This window comes from Malaclemys terrapin, chromosome 4 (genome assembly GCF_027887155.1).
Source record: "Malaclemys terrapin pileata isolate rMalTer1 chromosome 4, rMalTer1.hap1, whole genome shotgun sequence".
Lineage (NCBI taxonomy): Eukaryota > Metazoa > Chordata > Testudines > Emydidae > Malaclemys > Malaclemys terrapin.
In genome coordinates this window covers 81,981,284-81,994,985 of record NC_071508.1, presented here as the reverse complement: position 1 = coordinate 81,994,985, position 13,702 = coordinate 81,981,284, and the positions used below count along the sequence as shown (strand labels likewise).

The window sequence follows — 13,702 nt, the reverse complement described above, 5'->3', positions numbered from 1 at the left end:
CTGGGATCCTAAATAAGGTTATACAAATTGCTCTACAGAGGCAGAAATAGCAGCCCTCACCAACACACTTTACCTTTAGGTAGTGCATGCAGCGTACAGAAGGAGAAAAATAGAAATAAAGAGATAAAATCTGCTTGATAGGACAGCCAACCCTGTCCCAAGCTGATTAATGGCTTATCAGGATCTGAGAGGAGGCAGTGGGACCTCATTTATGGAAAGAGGGAAAAGTTTATTTGAGAGAGACAGAAAGAGAGGAGTCAAGTCCAAGTCCAAAGGCCACATTGTGTGTACCAAGGAGAGGCCTGGAGCTTTTATGCGGGTGAAAACAAGATGTGGGGTACTAACTAGACCCCCAAACTGCAGCAAGAGATGGAGACTGGCTGCAAAACCCTAAAGCATATCTCAAAGGGTCCCTTTGCTGGCCAACTATAGTCACTGAAACTGTAAAGTTCCCAGGGATTTTTCTTTTTTTCCCCACCCACTCACTACTCTAAAGGAGAGGAGAAGTGAGCCGTTTCTGAAAAAACCGTCTATGGCTACTGCAAAGAAAAACCAGCAGGGCACAATTTCGGAGCCCAGGTCAACTGACTCAGGCTTGGGTTGCAAGGCTAAAAACACAGTGTAGATATTCCCATTCAGGCTAGAGCCCAGAGTCTGAAACCCAGAGAGGTAGGAGGATCTTGGATCCTAGGCTCCAGCCCAAGTTGGAACACCTACATTGCTATTTTTAGCCCAGCAGCCCAAGCCCCTTGAGGTCAAGTCAACTGACTAGGGTTCTGAGACTCAGTGCTGAGGGCTTTTCTTTGCAGTGTACACACCCCCTTAAGCAATTGTTATTACATCAGAACATTAGAATGACCATACTGGGTCAGAACAATGGTCCATTTAGCCCAGTATCCTGTCTTCCAATAGAGTATTCCAGTAACAGATGCTTCAAAGGGAATGAACAGAACAGGGCAAGCATCATGTGATCCATCCCATCCTCCAGTCCCAGAATCTGATAGTCAGAGACCTAGGGACACCCAGAGCACAGGGTTATATCCCTTACTATCCTGCCAATAGCCATTCATGGACCTATCCTCCATGAACTTATCTAATTCTTTTTTTCATCCAGTTATAGTTTTGACCTTCACAACACCCCCTGGCAACAAGCTCCAAGGTTGACGACTTCATTGTGTGAAGAAGTACTGCCTTTTCTTTGTTTTAAACTTGCTGCCTATTAATTTCACTGGCTGACACCCTGGTTTTTGTCAAGTATCAGAGGGGTAGCCGTGTTAGTCTGAATCTGTAAAAAGCAACAGAGGATCCTGTGGCACCTTTGAGACTAACAGAAGTACTGGGAGCATAAGCTTTCGTGGGTCTTGCATCTGAAGAAGTGAGGTTCTTACCCACGAAAGCTTATGCTCCCAGTACTTCTGTTAGTCTCAAAGGTGCCACAGGACCCTCTGTTCCTGGTTTTTGTATTACGCAAAGAGGTAAATAACACTTCCTGATTCACTTTCTCGACACCATTCATGATTTTATAGACCTCTATCATATCCCCCCTTCGATCATCTCTTTTCCAAGATGAACAGTCCGTCTTTTTAATCTCTCCTCAAATGGAAGCTGTTCCATACCCTTCATAATTTTTGTTACCGTTCTCTGCACCTTTTCCATTTCTAATACAACTTTTTGAGATAGGGTGACCAGAACTGCACACAGAATTCCGAAGTGCGGGCGTACCAGTTACATAGTGACATTATGATATTTTCTGTCTTGTATATCCATTACTTTCCTAATGTTTCCTAACATAGTTAGCTTTTTTGACTGCCGCTGCACATTGAATGGGTGTTTTCAGAGAACTATCCACAATAACTCCAATATCTCTTTCTTGAGTAGTAACTGCTAATTTAGAGCCCATCATTTTGTACGTATAGTTGGGATGTTTTCCAATGTGCATTTATCAATACTGAATTTCATCTGCCATTTTGTTGCCCAGGTATCCAGTGTTGTGAGATCCCTTTTTAACTCTGCACAGCCTGTCTTGGACTTAACTATCTTGATTAGTTTTATATCATCTGCAAACTTTGCCACTTCATGGTTTACCCCTTTTTCCAGATCATGTATGAATATGATGAACAGCGCTGGCCCCAGTATACATCACTAGGGGACACTATTTACATCTCCATTCTGAAAACTGACCATTTATTCCTACCATTTGTTTCTTGTCTTTTAACCAGTTACTGATCTGTGAGAGAACCTTCCCTCTTATCCCATGACAGCTTATTGTGCTTAAGAGCCTTTGGTAAGGGACCTTGTCAAAGGCTTTCTGAATGTCCCAGTACACTATATCCACTGGAAAACCTTTGTCCACATCTGTTGACCCCCTCAAAGAATTCTAATAGATTGATGAGGAATGATTTCCCTTTACAAAAGGCCTATTCACTCTTCCGCAGCAAATCGTGTTCATCTGGGTCTCTAATAATTCTGTTCTGTACTTCAACCAATTTGTTGAAGTTAGGCTTACTGGCCTATAAGTGCCAAGGTAGTCTCTGGAGCCTATTTTAAAAAATGGTGTCACATTAGTTATCCTCCAGTCAGCTGGTACAGAATCTGATTTAAGTGATAGGTTACATATCACAGTTAGTAGCTCTACAATTTCACATCTGAGTTCCTTCAGAACTCTTGGGTGAATACCATCTGGTCCTGGTGACTTACTACTGCTTAATTTATCAATTTGTTCCAAAACCACCTGTAATGACACCTCAATCTGGGACAGTTCCTCAGATGCATCACCTAAAAAGAATTGCTCAAGTGTGGGAATCTCCTTCACATCCTCTACAGTGAAGACCGATGCAAAGAATTAATTTAACTTCTCTGCAATGGGCTTGTCTTCCTTGTGTGCTCCTTTAGCACCACAACCATCCAGTGGCCCCATTGATTGTTTAGCAGGCCTTCCTGTTTTTGATGTACTTAAAAAACATTTTTGCTGTTAGTTCCTGAATCTTTTGCTAGTTGGTCTTCAAATTCATTTTTGTCCTATTTATACTTTTACACTTGACTTGCCAGAATTGATTCTCCTTTCTATTTTCCTCAGTAGGATTTGACTTCCAATTTTTAAAGGATGCCTTTTGGTCTCTGCTTCTTTTACTCTGTTGTTTAGCCATGGTGGCATTTTTTGGTTCTCTCACTGTTCTTTTTAATTTGGGGTATACATTTAATTTTATGGTGTTTTCAAAAAGATTCCATGCAGTTTGCAGGCATTTCACTCTTGTGACTGTTCCTTTTAATTTCCATTTAATTGTCTTCCTCAGTTTTGTGTAGCTCCCGTTTCTGAAGTTAAATGTGGTGGGGCTTCTTTTGTATTCTCCCCCCACCCACAAGATGTTAAATTTAATTATATCATGATTGCTATTACCGAGCGGTTCAGCTATATTCACAGAACGAGATCCTGTGCTCCACTTAGGACTAAATCAAGAATTCCCTCTCCCTATGCGGGTTCCAAGACTAACTGCTCTACAAGCCTGCAGTGTTGTTATTCAGGTGCTCTAACCTGGGAGCAGCAGGGGAGAAGCCTACCAGACACCCTCTAGAAGGACTCTCTGAAGAAATAAGCATCTTAAACAGGTAAAATGAGAAATTTCTAGCCCCGCACTCCCCTAAGCAAAGCAGGGGGGGGGGGGGAAGAGAGAGAGCAAATGGAAAAACAACTGAAGAAGATGAAGACCTCTGGGGAGATTTACAGGGAGCTCTGCAAACAAGAGAATAACCTCAGGTTTTGGTCAGTCTGGAAGGAGCGCTGTTTGGGAAGGAACCATATGGCCTATGGGTCTCAAGGAAGTATGTCCTTGCAACTTTGTTACTCAGTTGCCCATGCTGACAGAGTCCACTGCCACATTCAGAGTAGGAGGCCTCCCCAGGCCGGGTGGTTAGCTGACTGAGAGGCAGTTGACTGAACAAGAGGGATCTTCCAGCACTCTGCTTTCTCTACCCAAAGTCAGTCTCAAGTGTCTGGCACCACGGTATCCAAGTGCCAAATGGCCCCTTATAGAATGTGCTATGCTAGACGCACTGATCTGCACAGCTGCCCTCTTACATAGATCAGCACCTGCTGAGTTGAGGCAGTGTAGCTAGTCTGATGCCCACTCCTCACCAGACATCTGGAGTGGCCACTTACCTGTTTCAGGTGTTTTTTAAGCTCTAATGCCTCTGGCTCTGGTAGGACTGGCAAAGATTCTGCGTTTGTGGGAACAATCACCTGGAATTAAACAGCAAAACAATTCTAGATAGTAGCCACCCCCAGGCTGGAGTCCTATGCTTTATGAGACATGATAGGGACCAAAGAACAAAGGCTGCAGAAGACTTAGGCCTGGTCTACACGGGGGGGAGGAGGGGAGACACGACTTACCTCGCGTCCTCACGGCACGGGGTCAACTGCTGCCGCTCCCCCGTCGACTCCGCTTCTGCCTCTCACCGCGGTGAAGTACAGGAGTCGACAGCAGAGCAATCAGGGATCAATTTATCGCATCTACACTAGACGCGATAAATCGATCCCCGATAGATCGATCACTACCCATCGATCTGGCAGGTAGTATAGACGTACCCTTAGATAGGATCAGTACTTCGATTTTTCACTCCCTTGGGGTTAGGGAGAAGTTACTTTACCCTTCACAAAAAAAAATTCAAACTTTTCTTAACACACTCAACATTCAGATTCCCAGTTTATTAGAGGATGTTAACTGTGTTTCCCTTTAAGCAGCATTGTTAATACCACCATGTACAGTTGCTTATAAGGTCCTCTTTGAGTTATCACACCAAATGCTGCAGGAAGACACTTACCAGATCTAATTTCCTCTCTCCTCCAAAGGCTGTAAAAAAATAGGGTCCTGACTGCCAAGTAGACTATGTGGTTTTATAACTCCTGTGAGAGTTTATTTTCCCTGTGCAGTTTCTCACAGGGCAGGCAGACTGAGTGCTTTAAATTTGCCCTAACTGCTACATTATTTCTATTATAATGATTTAAGAAAAAAATAAATTTCACTCAAAAGTCATTTTCAGCTGAAATAGTAGGAGGGGTGTGGGAAAGGGGACCTCAAGACAGGGCTTAGAAAACCACGCAGTAAAAGCATTGGGGCAGCAGATGTGACTGCAATCGTTTGTGCACTTGGGCATGTGCACTGCATTTCTCAAATCCACCATGGGAATTGGGGTTTCCACTAAACTGTCCCCTCTCATCAAAACCAAAGGCTCCTGAGCACGGATCACTTACCTTATTGGTGTCCAGGTCAACAAGCCACACATCATCAGGCATTTTAAAGTCTAGTTTGTAAAGGAAGAAGCTGGCTGGGACCCCAATGATGTAAGGTGTGGGGGCCAATAGTAACTAGAGGACAAAAGGAAAGAATAAAGGGAAAGATCTGTATTGGTAATGCTCACACCTTGCTTCCTAAATACATTATCTACAATCCAGTTACAAGAGAGGGGACAACACAAAAGGTACCAGCCAGTTATCACAGCAGGCATCCATCCCACAGCTCTCCGAGTTCAACAGAAGGACACAAAGAGGACAAAAAACTCAAATGTCCTGGAGAAGGAGGAATGCAATTTTTCCAGCAACCATCCAGGTGGACACGCTTTCCTTTGGTGAAGTAACCAGCCTCTTGGGAAGGGAAAATTGTTTAGAAGAAACCCAACAGCTTGCTGCTCTACTCATGGGCCCAGTGGGGAAAAAGTTCACAGCAGAGCCCAAGCTAGACAGGGAACAAGTCACAGACACAGACAGATACAGCACAAATGCAGAGTCTGAATGTATTTTGTACTGATTGAAGGTGCTGATTCCACTGCTCTGGGAATAAAGCCATTTTTTAAAAAACTAGTTCAATTTCAAGCTGATGGTGTCGCTAAGGCAGCACAGGCAATGAAGTATTTTAAAATCTACACTGAAAAACTATGAAGCGATATAGGAAGTTGTTCCTGACAGCAGGAGCTGCAGAGAAGGCAGCTCTCACACCTACACTGACCAGACTGTGTGAAGGGATCAAAATAATATCGGGTTGCTATTGACTTGTAGTAGATTAAGACCAACCACTTGGAGATGGGGCCTTTTATTCCCTAAAATATCAGGTCAGCCCACACTAGACAGAGTTCTTACAGCAGAAGAATGCAGGACAGAACTGAAGTTGCAGCTGATGATTGGCTGATGAGATAATGTAACGTACCTGTTCTGCAGAAGCCATGCAGGTGGGGAGCAGTGGGATCACTGGGAACATGTACTCTAGTGGATAGATCATAGCCACAAATGCCATCACGGACATGGAGAGAGCATTATAGTCTCGGGACTGCAGCACCACCTGTGGCCAAGAAAACTCATGTTAGCACTATATCCATCATTCATCCAGCCCAGGGATTCCCACAAAGGAGCTCAGGTCCCAAGGTAAACCTCTCCTGATGCTTCCACAGGGCTATGTGAGACCTTGCTCTGCCTCCATGTGACTTGGCTGTTATTAGATGGGCAGACCCTGCATCAGCAAAAGTCTTTCCACAAACAAACCGCTGAACACTCTGCACAAAAAGCAAGACCCTCCCAGATTGGAACCTCAAGTGGGGCCTCCCAAATGCAAACTGTTCCTAGAACTGCAGAGGGACATCAGTCCTATTCACCAACATTGTTAGATTTCTAATTAGTTTTGTACTGGTTAGTAGCCATACACCGACCGACTGACCAATCAAAACAAAAACAAACATCTTCTCCCTCTCACCTTGTGCTCCAGCAGGATGCAGGACAGCACCTGCAAACAGGCATCCACTCCCAAAAGTTCCAAGGGCAGATGCAAGGGGAAATCCACCAACGTGAAGCGGGATGGGTCAGGAAGAGCAAACGTCAAAGCTGGTTGCAAATCATGTGGTAAGACTTCCACATCCACTCGCTTCTGGCCTGCAACAGGTATAGGTGAGCGGAGCAGGCGATAAATCCAGGCCTCTATCTCACGCAGGTCATGTAGCAACGCACTGGATTTCTCTTCCACTAGGAGAGCACCTGTGAAAATCCGCCACATGGTATCCCTGTGTGGGGAGAATGACAAGGTTAACACAGTCCCATAGAGACATTCTGCAGCTGCTCCACTCAGAATTTTGCCAGGCTCCTCCATGGAAGGCCAGATTACCCAAAGACTACAAGGCAGCAGAAAACAGTGTAACATAGTCCTCACTGTCCAGCCAGGGAAGAGGAAGGATTAGTAAGTGTTGAAATTACTCTGTTAAAGCAAAGTCACTAGGAACATAAATCTTGCGGTGGTGAAAACAGTCACAGCTATACCACCTTGGGCTAGGGTCTCATCAGATCTCATTAGCTAAACAGTGTCCAGATCTCCTAAGAAACCCCAGAACAGGATTCAGTAGGTGGCACTCCCCATGAGACTTCAATGAATCAATGTCCCAGCAAGGTGTTATAAAACTCTGTACTGCTAGAGGCAACGAAACCAGAGCCCGAACAGTTAAAAATCCCAATGCATTTTTCAGAAGAATTTGAGGATCCTGGCATCTGGCCCAAATTCCAATTCAGGTAATTACATTGAGCTTCATTAAATTTCTCCAGCAGTTTTCATTTTATTTTTTTTCCCCCTACTTCCTGACCTAAACTGTTGAGCAATGTTGCTGTGACCTGTAAAACAGCTAAAGTGTCCCATTTCTTTGACAGAAATACAGATTCCTCTAGCTAGTCTGTGAAGTTCCTTAGCATTTTAGGGAAATGGATGGCATGTAAAGAGAATAATCTCATCCTCAAGCCCTTCTACAATATTCTAATCTGGCAAAGTGATTAAGCATCATTTCCCACTTGGAGAGCTGAAGGTCTCTCCCCTTCAGCTAGTGTACACAGATCCCACTGAAGTGATACAGCCCCATGTTAGAGGTAGGGCCAGGTAACTATTCCGGCATACATGTTTATTCTTTAGGGATTTAGTCCCATAGGAAGTTGGCTCCCAAGGACCCACCTAGAAAGACAGATAAGAAAGAGACGGGAGTCAAATAGCAGACAGAATTTTGAATTTAAGAGTACTCTCGTGGGTAGAATACCACAACTTTGGTTTTAGGAACAATTTTATCTTCCTTTTTTTTTTAAACTCTCCCCTATCTGTTGCTCAGCTTCTCTTAACTCCCGAATGGCCGTTTCTCTCTCTAAAGTGCCGTTAGAATCAGAGAAGTAACTGAAATCGATGAGATTCCAACTTTATTCTGTCTCAGTGTCTAACAGAGCTCATTTTACAACTCAGCTAAAGCCAGAGCCACAAATTTCCATCTGAAAATCCAACTAATTTTGTTCTGCCTTTGATGTTGGCACCAAGAATGATTCTGACACTGGAATTTGGCTGGCAAATCCACTGACGATGCAGGGGGCAGAATAAAATCCATTTTGCTCTCTTATGGTAGTATAGCACCTGAGGAGATTTAAGGTGTAACATTATTACTAGCAGATCATTGCCCTGATGGCAGGGATAGCTTCTTCTACACCCACCCACCAAGTCAGACCTGGGACCACTAGCAAGGTATTTATAGAATCAGAAATTAGAGATAAGACTATAACCCAGCATATGGGTCTGACATCAGGGCAGGATTGTTTCCTATTGTATATGTTCTACCTTTTTCAGTGAACACAATAATCCAGGTGCAGTCACACTATTGCTGTAGAAAGAGGTACTATGCCTTCCCAGCTCCATGGTGAAATATACTTTTGTGTATGCATCCCATATAACTCGGATTTTTGGCGACCATTTCACATTTTAAGTTCATGTTTCATTTATCACAACAAACCACCGGTTAGTCTCTCTCAGCTATTCCCGCTGCTGAGGTTTCTTCCTTCCCATTTAGCGTTTATTTCAGATTATTTTTCCTCAAATGCATTAGCTACATTTTTCCCCAAGTTGAAATTCTTTGCATTATTTTCTTCTTATGATTCTAATTTCTGTCTCTGTACCTCCATGGTCAAAATTATATCAGTCATGGTATGAATCACCATGGCACTCAGATGCCACAGAGATAACCACAGTATCAATGTCTAGATTTAGAAAGGATAGATCAGATTTAGATAGAGTTATTAGCAGGATACTGCCTCTGTTTCATGTAGGTGCACTACTGTTTAAAATAAAATCCAATTATTGAATTAGACAACTATGAATTTTTACAAAAATTATCACAGATCCCTTCCCCTTGCAAATTAGAACAGAAACATCTCAGCACGGACAAACAGTAACCACCTCCACTACTCCTGCAAACACATACATACAGATCATTTAGAGCAGAGGCTGAAGCAGAGAACTGCAGCCCTTGGAGAGTAAGAGAAATGGCCTTTCTCCCCCACCCCACATACCTCTGCACTCCTCGAGGGATCCCCAGCTTCTTGCCCAGCAGCCTCTCACTGCAGCAGTCCACTAGCCTCTTCAGGATGTATAAACACTCGCGGAAGCTGGAGAAGAAGGGGTAATGACTAATGATGCACAGGGAAGTCAGGGTGCTGTTCCGGGAGTGATGGCTGCCTCTGGCCACACGCTTACTGCGTGGTGACCGGTTCACATCTGGAGTGGACTCTGTGCTTGGTGTGTGCAGTGAAGAGCCACTCTCTGAACTCTCATTGCCCACCTCCTCTTGGGCAACGGAAGCATCCCCAGGTTTGGGGGGTTTTTGTCCATCCCGAACTCGATGCCCACCAGTGCCTTCTGCTTTCTCTTTGGGCACTCGCTTCTGGAAGGATCGGTAGAAGTTGACACAGATCCCATAGCGAATGACACCCGAATCCTTGTCTGTGAGTGTGAAGACAAAGGAGGTGTCATCTCGCAGACTCATGCGTTTTTGCCGTACACTCAGGCATCCCTCCGGCTGACAGAAGAACACCACATCAGGAGGCAAAGGGAAATCTGAATGGTCTTCCAGAGGGTAACGTCGGAGCAGCTCAGGGGTCTGGGCCACACTATCGCTGCTTGGCTGCCTAGAAAGAACACAATCACACAATTACTTAGCTGGCCAATTCCAACATAAACCTTGGCCATCCCACATGCAACCTGTCTAGTCCATATGGAACCAGCTTCAACCTTTGCCTTCTCCCCAGTACCTAAAGGGAGCACAGCTTCTCAGTCAGTAGCCATACAAGGAGGCCCAAGACCACAGGGGGACCAGAATCATCATAGGAAAGGAAAGAATGATCTATAATGTCAATACTGAGGTGCAAGGGGGAGCAGACATCCCCGAGGGTTAGTAAGAGGAAGAGATCCATGAGTGCGTAATTGTGGGAGAGCATCCTCTTGAGAAGGGAAGTTTCCCTGATTTTGATTTATAAAATGCAACCAACTATATACATCTCTGGGTAACACTTAGCCAGAGAAGACACTGATTTTTTTCTCCTCCAGACTTGGCCCTGCGAGCATAAACTCAGCCAGCTTGGTCCAAATGCAGGTCGTTTTTACCTGAGAAATATATGGAAAATTCAACCAGAAAAACTGGAATCAGATCCCAACCAGTGGCAACAGGAATTTACCAAACTTTCAGTCCTTTGAAGCAGCTCTGTAGAACTGGACAAGGCACCTTCATCACAGCAATGGCAAATTGCTTTAAACTGACTCTAAACTGAGTGAGACTCCCCATCACTGTCGTGCTAACCTATGTCCCATGTGTTCCACCTGCCACAGGTCACCTACAAATCACTCTGACCTACGAGGACGACATACTGCAAGAGAAAGTTTAGGAGCCTCAAATTATCATGATATCCTACCAGGGCATGCAAAGTGGGCCCTGGCTGCAGAGGAGAACTCAGACAGAGACTGGCCCAGCAGTTTCCATGGGGGGAGAAAACCACTCTTTTGAGAGCATGACTAGGGAGCTGCTGTGGCGGAAACATAATAAAATCATGCATAATGGAACTCTTTGAATTGATATATAATGTATAAACTTTAATAAAACTGCAATGGAAGTGTACGAGACCCACAAACTAAAGGGTATATAGAAAGCAAAGAGGGAACAACATTTAAAATTCTCCTAACAATAAAGGGAAACAGTGAGAAAGCAAACACTGCTAGTTTTCTTTTAAAGATAAAAAGTACATTATAAGCACTTTGTTCATGTACAAGGCCAACCGAACAAACGATCCTAACGTACACAGAAAAAAGAACTTTTGTTCCCTTATTAGATAAAGCACAGTACAATATTTTTGCTTTTGATAATCTTAAAGGACACAGGTGAAATCCTGGCTCCACTAAAACCAATGGCAAAATTCCCATTGACTTCAATGGAGTCAGGATTTCATCCTGTAAATTTAAAAAGATAAGTTTTTAGTAAACAGAGATGTATTTTTCTATATTTAAAATTTTAAAGTGGAATTTACACTTTATAGTCTCTAAATTGCAAAAACTGGTTAACATATAAATGTTTACTAGAGTAATTCCCATACTGTTCTCCCACGGACCACTGGTGACCCATAGAGAGCTCTCTGGTCAGAGAGTGCTGTTTCTTCCTTGTTTCCAGTTAATAAAGTTTATTAAAAGAAACTAACATATATTAAATATTTTCTCCTCCTCTCTCAATAAACAGTCAGACACCTATATCTGGAGAGGACTGATATTTCTTACAGAGAAGTCAAGAAATAAAATTAAGTACAGTTGACAAATTACTCTGGCCACAGACTTCTTTCTAAAATAAGTCCAGCTGACCTTGTAAGCCAATAAAAATCATCATCTACCAATAACAAATAAGTTATTTCCCTGTTTAGTCAACACAGTTTTGTCTAGGTCTTCTCATGAAAAGGAAACATGCTATAACATGTTTAAGTCATTCACATTTGGAAATGGAAGTTTAATCTATTTAGGAATACACCCATGAATGAAGTATTGTAAAAAGATGCAGGAAATAGCTACTGAATAAATAAAAAAGTTCTAAATAAGCCTTGATCAGCAACAAATGCTACTTGTGTATTTGACAAATACTGTAAGAATCAATTCTGTATTTGATAAGCACTCAGTATTAATTGACTATTGAATGAGTATGTTAACCCTTGTATTTTACTGGTAGTTAATAAAAAAACATTTTAAAAGTCATTCTTGATTCTTCATATAAGGACAGAGAGAGCAGCCCAAGAACTTACATAAAATGAGTATTAGTGAAAGGACTAAACACTAGAATTGCAACACCAGCTGATTTGATTTTGTTATGGATCATTAATAATTTCTGGGGTTTCTGGATAATAAATCTCTTTCTCAAGGGTAAGCCAGAGATCTAGCCTATATTAATAATTTTCTCATAGGATACATTTCAAAATTGCACATTCTACACATTGTAGTGTTCTAAATATATTCTGAACAGTATTTGCTTGGCACTTAATGAGAGAACAGCTAGGAGGTGCCAAGTCTACCGTCCCGTCCCACCACTAGCAAAACCATAGCTGGGAGGCTATTAGGTTACCTGGCCCCAACGATCACAAGGTAGTCAAGTAACTGGGGGCAGATCTTCTTCTGCAACATTGTCCCGTCCCCTTCACTAGGTCATCTCAGTGAATCTCCTGATCATTGAGCCAGCAGCCAGTCATCCAGTCAGCCACTGCAGCTGCTTCAGGGAAGAGACTCCACATGGAAACGTCTGACAAGTTCAACCTAAAACCAGGAGAGAAGATCGGGTCAGTGTCATATGCACCAGCAGCAGAGTTTTGTGTGAGGGCCTGAGGCATGATCTTAGGGAGTAGTGCTTTGAAATAAAATTGGAGGGTGGATCATGGATGGACAACAGAGCTTTATGCTCATCCTGGGGACAGCCACATTCCCTTGGAAAGCCAAGCATCCCAATCCTCCTCAAGGGCCTGATTCCTGTTCCTACTGAAAGCAATGGGACCTTTTTCATGGATCCGGCCTCTCACACGCTGCTGTTTCATAGCAACAGAAACAGGAACAGCTGACACACTTATACATAACTCTGGTCCCATGCTACCCTTTCCCCATAGACCCCACTTTTATGTATAGTCTTGACCACCCACAGATCCTGTTCCATGTGCATGAAGCCATGTCATTCATATTTGCTTCTCCTGTGTCCTTTCTGAATTACCCAGACTGATGTGCACTGTCCAGCCAGTACTTTAGACTCCAAACCGGAACACTCCCTCACTTAGCAGAAAGATGTAAAGTGAATTTCAGGGTTGCACACTAGAGATTGTGCTAGGGCCAAACACCCAGCAGGACCCATCCTCTCATCACAGCAGCAAGATTCAGAACCAGCCAATGGATTTTATTTATGGCCACAACGTAAATTCAAGCTCCTGAGAGAAACAGCAGGAAACAACAGCTAAAGGTAGTGTTTATATGGGGAGTTGAGTGAAACATTGTTGAAGCTGGTGGGCGTAACGGCCGCCCTTTGTTCAGGATAAATGTAAAAAGCAATTATGTTCCTTTACGGAACAGATAGCGGAAACCAATAGGAGCCACTACCCAAAACACAGGCTGCCTACAAGGCTGAAGCTGGAGTTGAACCATAGCATTTGAGGATTTTGTTCTGGGGTCTGAATGTAAAAGCAGGGAGCTGTTATTGTTTGAGGGAGTTTTGTGTATGTGTGGAGAGAAGCAGCTGAAAAACCCCAAAAGCTCGCAGATAAGACATCAAGGAAGCCCCAGACAAAACCAGAGAAGCACTTGTGGCATGTCATGCTGGGAAAAACCTGAGAGAGAGAAAGTGTGCTTTTGGGTAGTGTGCTCACTGG

General features: G+C 43.4%; 1 protein-coding gene across 42 annotated transcripts in view; it reads right to left on the bottom strand.

Moving 5' to 3' along the window:
- Positions 1-13,702, bottom strand: part of MADD (MAP kinase activating death domain) — a 116,284-nt gene that overhangs the window by 81,305 nt on the left and 21,277 nt on the right. For all 42 annotated transcript variants that reach the window (XM_054025556.1, XM_054025561.1, XM_054025559.1 and 39 more), the window contains exons 2-7: positions 12,421-12,608; positions 9,344-9,958; positions 6,738-7,041; positions 6,198-6,329; positions 5,249-5,362; positions 4,157-4,237 (exon numbers count right to left, since the gene is read on the bottom strand). In XM_054025556.1, coding sequence (XP_053881531.1) covers positions 4,157-4,237; positions 5,249-5,362; positions 6,198-6,329; positions 6,738-7,041; positions 9,344-9,958; positions 12,421-12,479 — 1,305 coding nt within the window. In that variant the 5' untranslated portion in view covers positions 12,480-12,608. The remainder of the gene's footprint in view (positions 1-4,156; positions 4,238-5,248; positions 5,363-6,197; positions 6,330-6,737; positions 7,042-9,343; positions 9,959-12,420; positions 12,609-13,702) is intronic.